This window comes from Sarcophilus harrisii, chromosome 2, assembly GCF_902635505.1.
Source record: "Sarcophilus harrisii chromosome 2, mSarHar1.11, whole genome shotgun sequence".
Taxonomy (NCBI): Eukaryota; Metazoa; Chordata; class Mammalia; order Dasyuromorphia; family Dasyuridae; genus Sarcophilus; species Sarcophilus harrisii.
In genome coordinates, this window is record NC_045427.1 from 116,139,799 (window position 1) to 116,156,668 (window position 16,870).

The window sequence follows — 16,870 nt, forward strand, 5'->3', positions numbered from 1 at the left end:
AAAGGTCATCTAGTCTAACCCCTGCCTTTTTACAGGGGAGGAAACTGAAGCTCAGTGAGAATGACTGGCCCAGAACCTCACAGGTAGCAAATAACAAAGCTGAGATCCATATTTAGTGCTCCAAATCCGAATCCACCAATCTTTTTACTGTATCATACTTCCAAGGGTGTGGTCATATAGCATAGTATCATTAGTTTTTAAATTTGGGAGTTTAGAGGTCATTGAGTACAGAAGTCCTTATTTGAATAAGAAAAACCTGAGGCCCCAGGTCACAAGGTCACACAAATTAGTACTTCAGGTATGTGTCAAACTCTCAGTCTTCCAGAGTGACTTCAGGCCCAGTGTTTCTTAAATATGATCTCTTGAAACCATCATGATTAGAATTAGTTGTTAAAGAAATATTTTAAGAGAAAATAAAATTAATTTCCATCTGTAACTCTGGGTTTGATTTAAGTTAGCACAATTATTTTATCTCATCTTTTCATAATTTCTTTATTAAAAAAAAAGTACCTGGCTCTCATGGAATGTACTTTCATCCTCAGCATCTTAGTCTTTTCTTTATTTGTAAAGCTTGACCAAGTTGCTTCTTGGGGAGCTCTTTTTAGCTTAGAATCATAAAATTCATTGTCATTAATTTAATCATTATTCTGTAAAGTAGATATGTAGAAATTATGATGTCTTTGCATACATTTAGAAATAAGATCTCTGCCTTGGGTTATGTAACAATCACTAGCAGAACTGAGGTCACTTATGAGCCTGGACTTATTTCATAAATTTGCAGAATTTAGATTGTGGAAAAGCCCTGAAAAATTACCTAATTCACCACCATCACTACCAGCTTTCTCCCTCCTTATTACCTGAAAAGCTGAAATTACCTAAATTTATTACCTAAAAAGCTGAAATGCCTAGATTCAATAGGATATAAAAATCCGGCCCAAGATCAGGTCCTCTGACTTCTCCATCCAGTGTTCTTTTTCTTCTTTTCTTCTTCTCTGTTAAATCTTAATGCCTTCATCTCATTGCCACCCCAAGGTATCCTTGTAGAGCATCACTGACTTTTTTTTTCTCCACAGATGCCATTCTGGGTATGTTGGGGCACGATGTGAACACGCGGATCTCCTTGCAGTAGTGGCAGCCAATCAGAAGAAACAGACCATCACTGCCCTGGTGGTGGTTTCCATAGTAGCCTTGGTTGTCCTTATTGGGATCTGTGTACTTATACAGTAAGTATTGACTTTGTTCATCTAGAAAAATGTTTCTCAAACTGTGGTCTAGAGAATCCTGGCGGGGTCTCTAAAACTTTTTCAGAGCGTCTACAAATTCAAAAACAATTTTTATTTCTGATATGCTAAATATCTATAAATATATCTCACATGAAAACTCTTTGGACAGATCCTTAATAATTTTTAGTAGTATAAAGGGATACTAAGAACAAGTTTAAGAGCCACTGATCTAAGCTAAGTTTTGTGCACTTTAAAAAAAAATAGCTTCATTTCAGCATGATACAATATATAATCATAGGTTTTAGAGTTAGGAGGGATTTTATAAATCACCTAGTGCAATTCATTTATTTTACAAGTGGCAAAACTGTGGCTTAGAAACATTAATCGATTTGCCCACAGTCGTATAATTAATAAATAGCAGAGTTGGAAGTCCTCTTAATTCCTTCTTAGTCAATATAATCCATCCTGAGATTGTTACTCCTTAAAATACTTTAGATAGTATACTAATTTTTTTCGGGTCACTGAAGCATATGTTTTTCGAGCTGGAAGGGATTCTAGGGGCCATGTTATTTTCAGTTTAAAAATTAAAAAACTGAGACCTCTTAAGTTTAGTACCATGCATAATGCCACAGCACTGAGGCAACAGTAGAATGAGAAAAGTTCTTCTAATTCTAAAACCAAGACTCTTTCCACTATAAAAGGGGTTCTTACTTTAAGTGAACAACCCAGAGACAGATAGGGGAATATAAGGGCAAGAAAATGCTGAAATTACCAAAGATCTCAGGAGTAAGATAACTCCATTAAAAATCTTGAGAAAGTAAATAGGAATAGGAAAAGTCACCTCCAGGTCATCCAAATGAGTCCAAACATCTTTGAATATTGTATGACAAAGGAAAATGAATCAACACCTGAATATTCAGAGAGCCCTGTGGATTCCCAAAAGAGTATAGAACTATACCACAGTATGTTTCTGAAAGATTCAAGAATGAAATAAGAATCATGACAGCATAATTTATGACCTTCACAGTAGAAATGATTAATAGTATCTCATCAAAGAGAGAACAACTGATTAGAAATGCATGCATACACATAGAAATGAAGGACAATCTGGAAGAAGAGAAAACAAAACCAGTAGCATTGAAAGAAAATATGATCATTGTTTAAGAAAAATATGTATGTAGAGGTAATTTAAAGAAAATCAGTCTCCCAGAATATGACACATTGCAAAAGTTGAACACCAAAATGTAAGAATAATATATGAAAAGTACCCAGAATATCTAAACACAGAAAACAAAATACCTATTAAAAGAACCCTGTGTTATTTAACACAGTTAAAGACAGTAGTCATTAAATGTAACAGTTCAGTTCTTCAAGTTTCTTATACTTGGAGAAAGACTTTCAAATGTAAAGGAAAAAAACTCTGAATAATATAAGACTATTCTATACCTATTGGAAACTACAGAAGATTATGAAATGATGTGTTCCAAAGAGCAAAGATACTCAAAAGGTAATCAACCCAAGGTGATACACTTCACAAATCTGAACCTAATGATCAATGAAAAAAAGGTGGACATTCAATAAAAAGGAGATATTTGAAGTATTCCTACAAAGAAAGCAAGACACAAACAAATAATTTGCTTTTCAGATATCCAAGACGGTGGGTGATGGTGATCAGAAAAAGTAATATAAAGACATTATCAATAGCTCTCTCAAGAATTTTAGAATTGATTGCATGATGTGAGACACTAGCACAGGATCATCCAGCATGATGTAGTGCCCTTATCAGAAAAGGTGCTGTGCTCTACGAGCAAAGCAAAATTGAAGTCGCTCAAGAGAAAGAAAAGATGTGCAGATTTTTGAGAATCCACCCCAATTGTTCACATCAATTATGTGTGCCTGACCTGTGGTAGAGCATTTTGAGCTTGATAGTCTGATCAGCTAGAGTCAGACACATAGTAACTTAACTCTAACATACATAGTAACACTATTAGTCCTTTTCAAAAACTGAACAACCAAACCACCAAGAAAAGTAAAACAAATGTGGCACATGTAACTCAATAAATTACCTTCAGGGGAAAACACTCTAGAAAGAGAAAGACATTTATAGAGTTAAAAAACCACACCATAACTATGAATCCCAGACTATCATGCTACAGATATCCAGATGGAAAGCAAGGACTAGAATCTCCAAAGACTTCATAAAAGACACAGAATTTGAGCTGAGCTTTGAAATATAGATACAAGCAGCAAAATAACGTTTTGGTCATGTATACTTATTGTGTATCTAAGTTATATTTTAATATATTTAACATCTACTGGTCATCCTGCCATCTAGGGGAGGGGATGGGGGGGTAAGAGGTGAAAAATTGGAACAAGAGGTTTGGCAATTGTTAATGCTGTAAAGTTACCCATGTATATATCCTGTAAATAAAAGGCTATTAAATAAAAAAAAAAAAAAAAAGAAAGAAAGAAATATAGATACAAGGTATGGGTTGATAGAAAATAGACTATATACCCTATATTGGGATCATGAAACTGATCTTTACTCCCTGCCATGGACATTTTTTGGTTCCATAGGAATCTTCTCTATAAATTACAGAAACCTTCTCAGTCAACTTTCAACATAATCTGATGTTCCTTTAAGACAAAATAGACTAATATAACAGTTTATCTTAGTTCTTATTTTTAGCCATAGTTAGTTTTAATACTCTCTTTAGTTTTCCTACTTAGTAGAATTCAGCTTCTTTCTTCCCGTCATCTGCTCCTATAAATCCTTCTCACACATCATCAGTAGAGACAGATGTGGGGTAATGGAAAGAGCACAGTACTGGAAAGGAGATAAGGGATTGAGATCTTGACTCTATTCTGATCTCACTGAGATTTTACATCATTGATTCTGTTTCCTTCTCTGGGACTCAGTTTTCTGATCTGTAAAATGAAGGGTTGGACTAGATAATCTGACACTCAATGAATGAAATTCCCTTTTCAACATTATCACCAAAGTGATGTGGTAAAGATTAAGAATCTTGGTTTGAGTGAATTCAAAGCTCTCTTCTACCTCTGGATTCTGTAATAGTTGACTGATTTCTTCAAGTCCAGGGCTTTGTACATCGGGACTTCACATACTAATAAGTACCCTTTTCCAGCTGATCCCAGGGAAACAATTTATTCATTAATATTTTATTCAAAGAATAAGGCAATTTAAATTTACAGGAACAGTAGGCTGACCCTACATCTATTATTTGTAACTCTGACCTTGCAATACTCTGGTGATGACACATGTCCACAAATATATCAATTTTTCACAGACCTGATAGTTTGGGTCATCAGGATTTCTTAGTGGTCCAGAATACAAAACTGTGACTCATTTCCTTGATCTACCTCCCACCCCCACCAAGCTTTTCCTATGAGTTATCCAAATGCCTTTCTTAACTCTAAAGAAGTGTACAATATTCATTCATTTCATCTTCCTAAAATCTTCAAGAGATATGACATGGATGATATTGGACAAAAAATTTAAAAAAAAAAAGAAAGGAATGAAAATGGGGCAGCTAGATGGTGCAGTGGATAGAGCACCAGCCCTGGAGTCTGGGAGACCTGAGTTCAAATCTCTTTTCAGAACTTAACATATCCTAGCTATTTGAGTCTGGGCAAGTCACTTAACCCCAATGGCCTCAGCAAAAAAAAAAAAAAAAAAAAGTAAAGAAAGGGATGTTATTGGAATAGTTTCTCAGTCTCATCCTTAACAACTATTTTTTTTCAAATTTTTGTTGAGGCAGATGGGAGTTAAATGACTGCCCAGTGTCACACAGCTAGGAGGTGTTAAGTGTCTAAGGTCATATTTGAACTCAGGTCCTCCTGACTTTAGGGCTGGTGCTTTATCCACTGCACCACCTAGCTGCCCACCTTAGCAACTGTTTCTTAATAGTAGTGCTCTATTTAAACAGAATCTTTCAACTTCATCCAGAGACCTTTCAAAATGTTTATCTATGAAGACAATTCTCTTATCTGGGATACAGCTGGGTATGCTGTCCTCTGGGAAAAATAAGAGGATGCTTCTATAAAAACATTATAGAAATGAGAAAGCGATTCTGATACTTCCATAAATTGACGCAAGTATATTTATAACTGGAGGGAATGGAAATTTCACTAAATCTTAGGTTAGGAGAAGCTTGAGGGATCATTCTAATCTACCATGTTTACAATTCAAAGTACCTTCTTCACTATCTCTGATAGGAATCATTTTGTTTCTGCTTGAAGAAGTGAATTCTCTACCTCCTTGGGCAACCCATTTCCTTATTGACTTATAATCTGCCTCTATTTCCTCTCCCCTTTTCTCACTGTCCCCCAAATACTACAGACATATTAAGATTCTCATAATGCCCATGTGCTCTCAGCCCTAGTCAGGAGGGAGACAAAGTTCAGGCATTCCCTTTCTGGGGCAGGCGTGGACGTGGCTATTGGCTGCTGTTAATAGCTTAAGTCAGTGTTCAAATTCTCTTCTTGCCTCTCTTATATTCCAGCTGCTGTCGAATAAGGAGGCCTTGTGAATGGTGTCGGGGCTTTGTCTGTCAACATGAGAAGCCCAGTGACCTCTTGAAGGGAGGAACAACCTGTTGCCGCTCAGAGACAGGTGAGCACAAATGTCCTGAGGCTGTATTCTGTTTGGAGATCCCAACTGGCAAAGAAAATATCCAGCTTCTTTCTTGGAAGGGAAATAGAAATGAGGCAGTGGAAGGAAGGTTGATTTCTAATTTTTTTTAACCAGTTTGATTCTGATTTGTGTATGTATTACATAGATGAGGTTGAACGTATTTGGCAGCTTTTATCAACCTGTCTCAGTCAACAAACATTAAGTACCTACTGAGTGCAGAACACTCTGAGGTTGCTGGGGAGACACAGTGTTTAGATGAGACAATGTCCCTCCCTACCCTGGAGGAACTTAACAATGTAATAAGAAGCTAAGACACCAGCACAAATAATTAAATCACAATATTATGTAAGTGCATTAAAGAGATACACACACAATTCTCTGTGAAGTTTGGAGGGAGGAGTTATTATTCAGTAGGGGATCAGAGTGGCCTTTAAGTTGGATTTGAAGGATGGGTAGGACTTTGATAGCTTAAAAGAAAGAGGTTCTTCCAGGCCTAGAAAACAGGATAAGCAAAAGCCTAAGTACATGAGATTTGTTTAGTTTGGCTGGAGTAAAGAGTGCATGGAGGAGGGGGATAATAATTTTGGGAGTTCTGAATGTGGGAGAGGAAGTGACCTTCACTCAATGGACTAATAAACAGTTATGATTTTTAAATGTCTCTAAAGGACTGAAGAAACTGACAAGAAAAGCTAAATACATGGGGATTTAGATTCTATAGATCTTTAATTTTAGGTAGCTAAGTGGCTCAGTGTACAGAATGCTAGGTCTGGAGTCGCAAAGATTCATTTTCCTGAGTTTAAATCTGGCCTCAAACACTTCCTAACTAGTGACTCTGGGTAGGTCACTTAACCCTGTTTGCCTCATTAGTAAAATAAAATGAGGGAAATGGCAAGCCATTTCAGTACTTTTGGAACAAAATCCCAAATAGGTCACAAAGAATCAGACATGATTAAAATGCATGAACAACAGTCTCATCAGTATTAAAGTAATTAAAGTACTCACCCCAACCATTTTAAAATTTGAAATTTAATTTTTCAGAAAAAATAAACTCTCAAAATCCCCCTCAACATAAAGTAAAGTTTTGAAAGTGAAGTTTTGATGAGATACCTGTTGATTAATTCAATTAGAAGCATATAATTTAAAATTGCTTTTGAAATTTTACCTCTAAATCATATAGAACAATAGAAGAGAGATTTGTCCAGAGATAGATCTGAGATTTGGGATTTTCCAAAACTTGGCAACTCCTTTTCTCCCTGTTATTTACAAATCCCTCCAATTGTGATTCTAATAAACTGAACTCAATGAATGTCAGGATAAGCTTTAAACTACAGTGAAGTTCATTGGATATAGGTAAGCATTTTCAAACAGAAGATGTATAGGTAGTTGGAGAAAGTTGAGGAATATTTGTTACCCATAATTATGCTCCCCTGTATGTATAGTGACAAACAGAAGTGACATACAGAAATATTCACATTCCTTTTGGGAAGGGCTGGCTATTTCATCCCTGTAATGCTAATAAGTGAATAGTAAATGATGCTGACCTTTTATCTAAAATGTGGGAAGCTGAGGCCATGAAGTGATGTGCTTCAGTTGTAGTGAGATAACATCACAGAAAAACTTGTTAAAAGCTAGAAGGGGGTCTTAAAAGTTCCCATCCTTTCATTTTATTGTTCTCAAAGAAGGGGAATCACACAGCTAGGAACTGCCAAAGCTAGAACTCAAATCAGGCTCTCTTGAGTCTCCTATCTCCTGGTGTACCATCTTAGGCTTCTGCCTTAGGGAGAAAACCCAGGACAGACATACAAACCCCACTCCTTCACAGACATACCTTCATTAACTCTCCAGGACATTCCACTGAGTAAGTTAGTAAACTAGTAAATGTTTGCCTCCCCTTTAGACCCAGCATCCAGTTAGAAAATTATTAGTTGAAGGAAGAATTAGTTTTGTTGCAGTTGTTTTTAATGCATAGTATCTCGTTCCTTTTTGGTGTTCCCTACTCTCTCCTTAACTTCATTGAAAGGCAGAGCATTGTAGTGGGAAGAATACTAGATTTAAAGTCCAAAAATCTTGATTCAGTAGTTCTTTCACATTCTAAGATTCTTCCCATTCTAGCATGCTAAATATTGTGCATTCTCAAGTCTCTTGCAATTCTGAACTCAGTGTTCTATGCTTTAACCTTCCTTTCCAACTCCAAAGCTTTTTATTAATGACTGATTTCTATGGCTTTTCAAGGAAAGCCAAATGTGAACAGTGCACTGTAAGCAAGAATAATTTCTAATCTATTGTAGATGTTATGTACTGCCAAAAGCAGAAGCCATGATACCCTGTTCCCTCCTTCTTTCTGATAGTGGCCAATCAGGAAATAGTCACTGAAATAGATACCACAAGAGTGGGAAGGGTGAATCCAAGGTCCTGAAGACCAGATCCATATTAGCTCATTTCTAGGAGTTCTCAGGATCTCTGGAAGATAGATAAAGAAAGAGGGTACAATTCATTTCCCTATGGGAGTAATGGCCTTGTACAGACCTTCACAGCTGTGAGCAGACCTCAAGAAGATTTGGACCTGGTAGTATAGTGTCAGAAACATTAGAGTTAGGATTCAAATCCCAACTCTGGATGACTTTGGCAAATTGTTTTTATTCCCTGGACCTCTGTTTTTTTGTTTCTGAATGGAGGATGATTGAACCAGATGATCTCTAATGTTGATCCCAAATATAAATTCTATGCTCTTCTAAGTTGGGCACCTGACAAGCCCATGAGGTTACCAGGTTGGCTGCTAAGCAGTACTGGTTTAAAGGTAAGTACAAGAGCATGGATGGTCCTTTGTTCTTATGTACTCAATTTATTTTTTCAGTCTAGCAATTGAGGGTTTTTCTGCTTTCCCAATTTCATTATTCTCCTCCTCTTCTTCCTCCTTCTTCTATCTTTTCCTTCTCTTTCTTCTTTTCCTCCCCCTTCCCTATCCTTCTTTCTTCTTCTTCCCTTCCTTCTCCTCCTCTTCCCCTTACATTTCTTCCTCTATCACTCCTTCTCCTTGCCTATTTCCTTCATAATAATCATAATAACAATAACTTGCGTTTATATAGCACTACATGGTTTACAAATGTTTTTATGTAAATTCTTATTCTATTCTCTTAACAACCTCCTGAAGATGAATGCAATAAAACTTGGGACTTAAGTCTAATAGCCTACAAGCATAATATTGATGATAAATTGATAGCTTTTTAATGTTTGTTCCAAACTTCCGTCTTGAAAGTCAGTTCCTTCCTGATGACTTCCCATTTAGGATAACAACTGGAAGAGAGAGTTCCAAGCTCACAGTAATGTAGTTTTTCTCTTTTCTTATAGTGGTCTGAAGGAAGGACACTGGGGATACAGCCAGTTGGACTGCTGCTGCCCAATACAGGAGAAAGGACTCTTCTAAAGAAGTGCATTTTTCCATGGAAGCAATTATTGCTGGGGACATACTAGCAAGCATTTTTTTTTTTCCTGCATTGCCTCAAAAACTCCTATGCATCGTCTTTATTATTTGCTGGGCTTTTAAACTCTTCGAGAATCCCATCTGTTTGGGGTTACTTGGATGAACTGAGGATGGAAATCGGCAGACCACGAAACCCTTAAGACTGTGTTGTTGGAGCTGGATGACGGATGGTCCTGGAAGGAATGACAAAGAGTGTTGACTTCTTGTTTACGTAGCAGAATTGGGTGCAGGTTTGGAGGCGTTTGAGTTTGGTGCAGGTGTGTGTGTGTGCTGCCAGGAATGAATTTCAATCCGAAGTTCTTCCTCTTTTCCCCCCTTCTTGTCCATTTGTGCTTCATTTTTGTCTTTGGATTGTCCGTCCATACCCATGACCTTTTTGTGGTGTTTGGGAATCCACTTGGAACCATGAGTTTCCTTCAAGTTGTTACAATTCTGTCTCATTTTTTTGATGAGGGAAAGTGGATAAAATGGAGTTGCTGCTTACATTATGGAACGACAACCAGTTTTAAGAGGAATTGTCTTTTCTAGCTATAGAACCTTTAAGACTTTAACCCTCTGAGTCCTGGATGAATCTACCAATAGATACTGTAAACCCTCAATTGCTGTTGTTTTTTTCCAACGGTGATAATTTCTAATTTATTAGATATGAAAGATTTTCATTTTTCATCTCTTAAATCAGTGTAAAACACATACACACAATCTTTTTAAATCTTCTACTTCTGCTGTTGTTTAGTTACAGACTGAAGTTATAGCTCATAAAAAATATATTTGCATCTTTTGATCAGGGAGGGTATTTCTAGCATCCTAATTGTTCATCTCTGAGGAGGAAGACCACAAACCATATCACAAGGGGCAAAAATGCATAACTGAAATTTTAAAAGTTGAGCTTTGAGACCCTAAACCATCCCATGGGTTCAGTCTTATTCTAGATGGGATAACTTGCAAGGAGCAAACAGAAAACTCACCAGTTCTAGAGAAAGTGAGTGGGCAGATAGATTCTGGCTGTGTGTGTATAGGATAAGTAAGCTCTGCTACGTGTATAAAAAATTACCCATTTATTTAAAAAATAAACAAAATGTTGACGGCCCCCTGGAGAAATCTTCTTGGTTGTATTTGGAAACTGATGGTTAGCCAAACATCCTTGAAATTTCAGGCCAGATCCAGGAAAAGGAGAGCCAGTCACTTACTTTCCATTTGTAACTCAGTCAGTTTGTTGCTTTATTTTAAAATTGGGAATCTTTACCTTTCCTATTTATTTTCAAGCCATTAATCAAAATTGTCTAGTGATTTTTCTGTTTTCCATTAAGGATAACTTTTTTAAAAATAATAAATAAATGTCAGATAGGCCTCTTTGCCCTTTTTGGACCAGACTTTCCCCTTAGAGGACAGCAGGGTACTTTTGGCTTAGGATGCAGTTACCATCCCTGAATGAACAGTGGTAGATATCTTGTATATCATTAGACTTTGTTAGTTAAAATTTCAAGATAGAATTATAATGAGGTAGATAAATATATCATATTAATTTACTGTACTATATACAGGATACTATTTATTCATTAGTCTTTGCAAAATGAGAGACATATACTCGATATATTCTGCTCCTCAAATCTTGAAAGAATTCTGTTAAATGAATAAAGATAGTTTGAGATTGTCCTATCATGGATTCCTCCTTTGCCATCATATTTCCTCTCCAGTCTCTAACCCTCTTCTCAGTTTACTTGTTTTTTTCATTTTATTTTTTGCTAAGCAATTGGGGTTAAGTGACTTGTCCAGGGTCACACAGCTGGGAGTGTTAAGTGTTTGAGGCCAAATTTGAACTCTGGTCCTCCTGACTTCAGGGCTGGTGCTCTATCCACTGCACCACCTAGCTGCCCCTATTTGTTTTTTTTTTGTTTTTTTTTTTTTTTAAGAACTGTAGTACCATCACCCATGTCTTAATGCTGGAGCATCAATTATTTCCTTTATTATCATAATTGGAATCTCTGAAATTGAAGATGAGGTTCCATCTATTTTCTCTCCTAACCCTCTTAATTCTTTATGTAATCCAAAAGATATGTTTCCAAAGGTAGGACTTGAGAGGTTGGAACTTTTGCTACAAAAGGAGCTCCTGACTCTAGGTCACTCTCTCCCTGTTTCTACCCTGGAATTGAAACATAAAGCATCAGCTTCAAATTTATAGGCAAGCACCCTGAGCCTCCATATGAGCCATGAGTGTTTTGGGGTAAGGAACTATCACAGATTCTTTATTCAAAACCAGACCCACAGGACATTTTGTTATTTTATATTCTTTCTCCCCATCCTAGAAACATCCTAGGAGGTTAAGATGTCTGTGCAGAGGAGAGACTCATAAAAGTGCAGGTTTAAAGTTATAATTTGAAATTAGATTTACAATAGTGTTTTTAACCTGGGCCAGCATTTTCATTTTAAAGCAAATTTGTCTCTTCATAGTTTAGCAGAAGTTATTTGAGCTCTGTTTTCTTTAAAAAAAATTTTTTTTTTCAAGTACCACCAGCATGAAGTATTTGTTTTCCTAGATGGACTAACAAAAATCAAGTTTGGGATTTGGTGGTTCTGCTTCGAAGCAGCATTTTCCTGTGTGTAATTCTATCACCATTATCTGTATGTTCTCTGAGTATCTGCATGCCTTCCTGGTAGCCCAGAGTTAGCTATCATTTGAAATCAGCCACCATGTACGTGCAGGCAGTGAAACCAGGTGGAACTTTCATGACTCTCTGTAAAGGGGTTCTGGCTTGGGATCAGTGAACACTTTGATTCTTGTGCTATGTAGGTGCCTTCTTGAATCATGATAGAATGTCCATTCTCCCCATGGTTTTGTTCTGTCCCTTAGATGTGCTAGCCATACAGTAAGCACCCTCTAATAAATGCTTCTTTGGTGATATCTTTAAAGATTCTAGAAAAGAAGTGATTAGATGAGTAAGGACTGGGACTTTTTTCAAAGAGAGGGATTCAGTTGTCTTTCCTCTTCATGACCCTTTAAAGAACCTGGAGTTGAACTGATAGATTTCTCCTCCAACTGAGGCTCATAGTTGGTGATTCCTTCCTTAAAAAGGGGATGACTGATAAGCATTTGGCTAATGTACAATTTTGGGCAATGATATTTCTGACTTTGACTGTAAAAATATCTTGATGTTTTCTTTTACCAGTTGGGTTAAAATTTGTCCATTCTGTGCCCTCCTGTTAATCTCTACTGGTTCCATACTACAGAAGATTAGCCATCCATTAGGGTTTTCATGAGTTGAATCCTCATGTCCACTTAGCAAATGCTTTGAACAGAACCAACATTGAGGTCCATAAAGCCCTAATGTCTAATTGGGTTTTCACTAGGCAAAGAAGATTCAAAAGAGCCTTGGAAAAGAGAACCCAAGTATTCTGCACAGATCAATAGCAAAATTTCATTAAACATTGTTCATTAAACATGGTACAACCCAAGTGATACATTGGCCTGATTTGTTGTTTCAAATTAGATGAGAATCTTGACCCAGAAAAAAGGTACCTCTTTTGGCCCAGGGACCAAGGAACAGGATTGTAATTTGACCTCAGAGAGAGAGTTGGAATATTTAAGCCTTTTTCCAATAGAGAATCTAGATATATAGGCCCAAAAAAGCTTTTGATTGCTGACATTTCCTGCTCCCACACTGGGCTTAAGAAGTCTGTCTTTACTGCTTCTTTTGGGGAGACTTTCCATATTCAGTTGTAGGGAAGGGCATTGCATCAATAAGCTAGTCTTCTGGGGACAGGGTTTTCAGTTTGTGTATGGGCTGTTTGTTATTTACCCACACAATGTTGCCAGGGACAGACATCAAGTTTCCAGGCCTTGATGTCTCCCACCCTCCCTAGCCAAAGGGGTTGGGAATATTCAAAGGCCAGAGAGACCTAAGGTATCCATTTGCAGAAATGATGTAAGCACTTATGTTAATGTTAAAATGTTTTCAAAGGCAAACCATAGTTCTTCCTAGTAACTGATGAAGCCAGTCTTTCTGAAAGTTCCTAAGAGTATCCAGACAGACCGAAAGACCAATAGATGCCCACACTCAGAACTAAGAACTACTCATTGTAGCTTTTTACTAACCCATCATGAAAATGTTCAACTTATCATTCTCTTTATTAGGTTTATATAGCCAGCCTGATGCTTTTTAGTCATGGTTAACTCTCTCTTCTGTATATGTTGCACTGAAAAAGTTAATATTTAATGTTTTAATTTATTTTGTGTGGTAAATTAATTTTGATCTCTGTAACATGTTAATGTGATTGGCAGTTCTTTTCCTCAATATCCAAGTTAGTTATTTAAAGAGGAGCAAGCAATATAAAATGCAGTTGTTTGTGTTTTTCCAGAAATGTGCACTGTGGTTTGATTGTACTGTATCTTGTTTTGAAGGATGAAGGAATGAACTCTTTTTTTTTCTAAAACATGACTGGGACTTTTTTTTTTAAATAAGTTTGGTGTATCTTTGCAACAGTGTTGAATTTTTATTGTACAAATATTAATGTAAACATAAGTGAAGTGATCATCGCTGAACTACAAGGATTTTAAAAATTGATAAGGAATGTTAACTGCTCCCTAGAATCAATGAAATAATTCTTGCAAAGGGGACTTTTACCAACCACCAAGGATTTGCTGAACACACATACTTCATCCAGCACTGTGTAAGCTCCTTATGGGAAAAGTATAAAACAGTCTTCCTATCCTAAAGGAACTTAAAACAAAGTTGGTGAGACAAACATACATATATATATATATATATATACACACAAAAACATAAATATAAACCAGTAGAAACAGCCTGTGATTTAGCAAATAGGAACTGTGTGAAATGTCAAAAACAAATAGATTGGGCTTCAGAGAGAAAATAAAAGTCAGGAAAAGCTTCTCGGGAAAGGTGGATCAATAGGCTTTTTCCATTATTCACTTTCCAATTTAATTATACATAGTAAATGATCTTTTGATTGAAATTTGGGGGAAGTGTGAGTGTCATAGTGAATTTGGAATTTGGGGATCTGGGTTTGAATATTGGCTTTTCTGCTTGCTAGCTAAATGACCCTACTCATATCATGTCACTGCTGCAGGCCTCCCCTATAAAGGAAGAAGCTTAGAATAGATCATTTCTAAAGTCCTTTCTAATGATGGCTCCTTGAACTTCTGATTCTCTCTTTAGGCTTATTGAAACTAAGGTACTCTTCTTTATTCCCTAGTGTCTCCTTTAAAATAAACATTATAAGAACTGGCAAGTGGCATTTTTTTCTTTTCAAAAAGTAGCTTTGTCCATTAGGAAAAGTTTTGAAAGTCAGTGGACCTGAGTTCAAACCCTAGCTGTGTGGCCTCAGTCAATTCACTTTATCCCTCTTGGCCTCTGTTTCTTCATCTGTAAAATAATGGATGCAAGGTTCCCTCTGCCTTCAAATCTTATTTTAAAGCCTTAAAAATACTTTATGGTTCTGAAAATGTTGATCTTTCTAATATAATCTCATTTGGTGCATAAAGCTTTCTTAGAGCCACAAGATGTTAGGGCTTCAAGATTATCCAGTCCTAGTCTAATTCACTTTTCATCCCCATTTTGAAGAGGAGAAAGCTGAGTCATCCACAAATATAATAAACATGCCATCTATGCTGTTATCATCCAAGACATTCATAGAAAGTATCCACAGGACTGGCCATGGCAAAGCTAAGACTTTACCCCATGCCTTTCGATTTTAAGAGTAATTTTTTCTCTTGGACCTCTGGACTATGAAGGGAGCTCCTAGCTAAGCCAGAAAACTATCCTCTGATGTGTGGAGGCACAGCTAACCCATCTCTCTGACCTCTTTTTCCTGTCCTCTTTAATTTCTGATAGTTTTCCTGAACTATTGACCAAAAAGTCTTACTTTGCTCATTCGTACCTTCTCCTCATCATCTGCCTATTCTCCAACCTGTTATTTACTCTAACTTTCATCTTTGTTTCTCCTATTATTGTTTTTGCCCGTTGAGTCTTCAGATCTTACCTGTTTATTACCTTACCTCACTTTCTCACATCCAAACTCCCTTACAACAATTAAGTATCAACTGGTCAGGATGTTGGGATCAAGTGAAACAGGTATGAAAGAGATATTTTCCATTTTTTTTTATTTACTCATCAACAGAGAACTTAGGAGTAGAGCAAAATCATATTGCAGGTATCAAGATCTTTATAAATAAGGCAAAGTTCTGACTTATTCAAGAGCTAACATACTTTGTTTTAGGACAAGAATCAGTGTGTCTGAAAACTTCAAGGTAAAAGCAGGCAAAACTTCAGTGGATTTTCCCCATTTTGTCATTTTTTAACAAAAATAGGCCAATCAGGGTAATGCCTCACAATAGTACTTGTCTTTTATTGATTTTATTTTTTCTCTACTTTTAGAAAAAGCTTTTCCATTTATTATTTCTTTTTTAACCTCCACTATGAGGTAGGTAAGAAAAATGGTGTGCTTATTTTCTCCATTTTACAGATGAGAAAATTGAAGCATAGAAAAGTTAACACTTGCCCAAAGTCAAATAATGAAGTTTTAAAATAATTTAAATAATTTTTTATTGATAACTTTTGTTTTTACGTCATTTCATTTTCTCCCATCACCCATCCTAGATAGCCATCTCTCATAACATAGAATTTTTATATAAGGAATTAGTGACAAAGTTAGACATTTTAGAAGGAGGGAGAGAGAACATAGTCTGATTTTAGATATATTTGATATTTTCTAGATAGCTCCAGATACCATGAGTCCCAGAGCCCTTCAACACAAACCTACTATATAATCATGTTTACTCTAATTCCATCTTCTATTATTGCCTTTGCCCATTGGATTTTTCTCTTACTGACCTGTGACTCTTGGAATTTTGTTAGGAATATCACACACAGGCACAGGCAGAGTAATCCAGGGCAACTGTGACCAGGAGCTGAACTGGTGCATTCCTGCCTCATGAAGTCACTTAATATTCTCACCCTTGTTTCATAGACCAACAAAGAAAGCACTACCCACAGAGGAAGAGAAGGAATAGTAGGGATAGTCAAGGGTCTTCTGTTACCATCCAAATAGCAGCAAAGAGGGGAAACATTTGGGGCAAAGATGGGAACTTAAGGCTGTCACTCTTTGCAATGCTTAATACTCTAGATCTGAAACTTAACCCAATGAAAGTCTTAAAATTTTGTTAAATCTAGAGATTAGTGAAGCCCCAGAGGCTATCTGGTCCAACTCCTTTGTTATTCAGACTAGGAGATGGAGAGCCAAGAATTTTAAGTGACTTGCTTTAAAACAATTTTTTTTAGGTAATTTGTCTATGGTTATCCACCAGTCCACTGACTCAGCTGACTCAAGTTCGAATCCTGCTTCTAATTCTTAAACCTTAGATGCCCATAGACAAGAGCCTCCCTTTCCCCATCTGCAAAAGGGACTTGGATTAAATGATCTCTGGGTATCTTTCTACCTCCAGATCTATAATCCTATGAAAATCTAAGCATTAAGATACCTGCCACATATGTTCCA

The 16,870-nt window shown here is 36.6% G+C and overlaps 1 protein-coding gene across 2 annotated transcripts in view; it reads left to right on the forward strand.

Annotated features, from left to right (window-relative positions):
* TGFA (transforming growth factor alpha) overlaps positions 1-10,633 on the forward strand; it is a 111,334-nt gene extending 100,701 nt beyond the window's left edge. For both annotated transcript variants that reach the window (XM_023494689.2, XM_031950633.1), the window contains exons 4-6: positions 1,074-1,223; positions 5,747-5,856; positions 9,226-10,633. In XM_023494689.2, coding sequence (XP_023350457.1) covers positions 1,074-1,223; positions 5,747-5,856; positions 9,226-9,233 — 268 coding nt within the window. In that variant the 3' untranslated portion in view covers positions 9,234-10,633. The remainder of the gene's footprint in view (positions 1-1,073; positions 1,224-5,746; positions 5,857-9,225) is intronic.
* Positions 10,634-16,870: the final 6,237 nt, after the last annotated feature.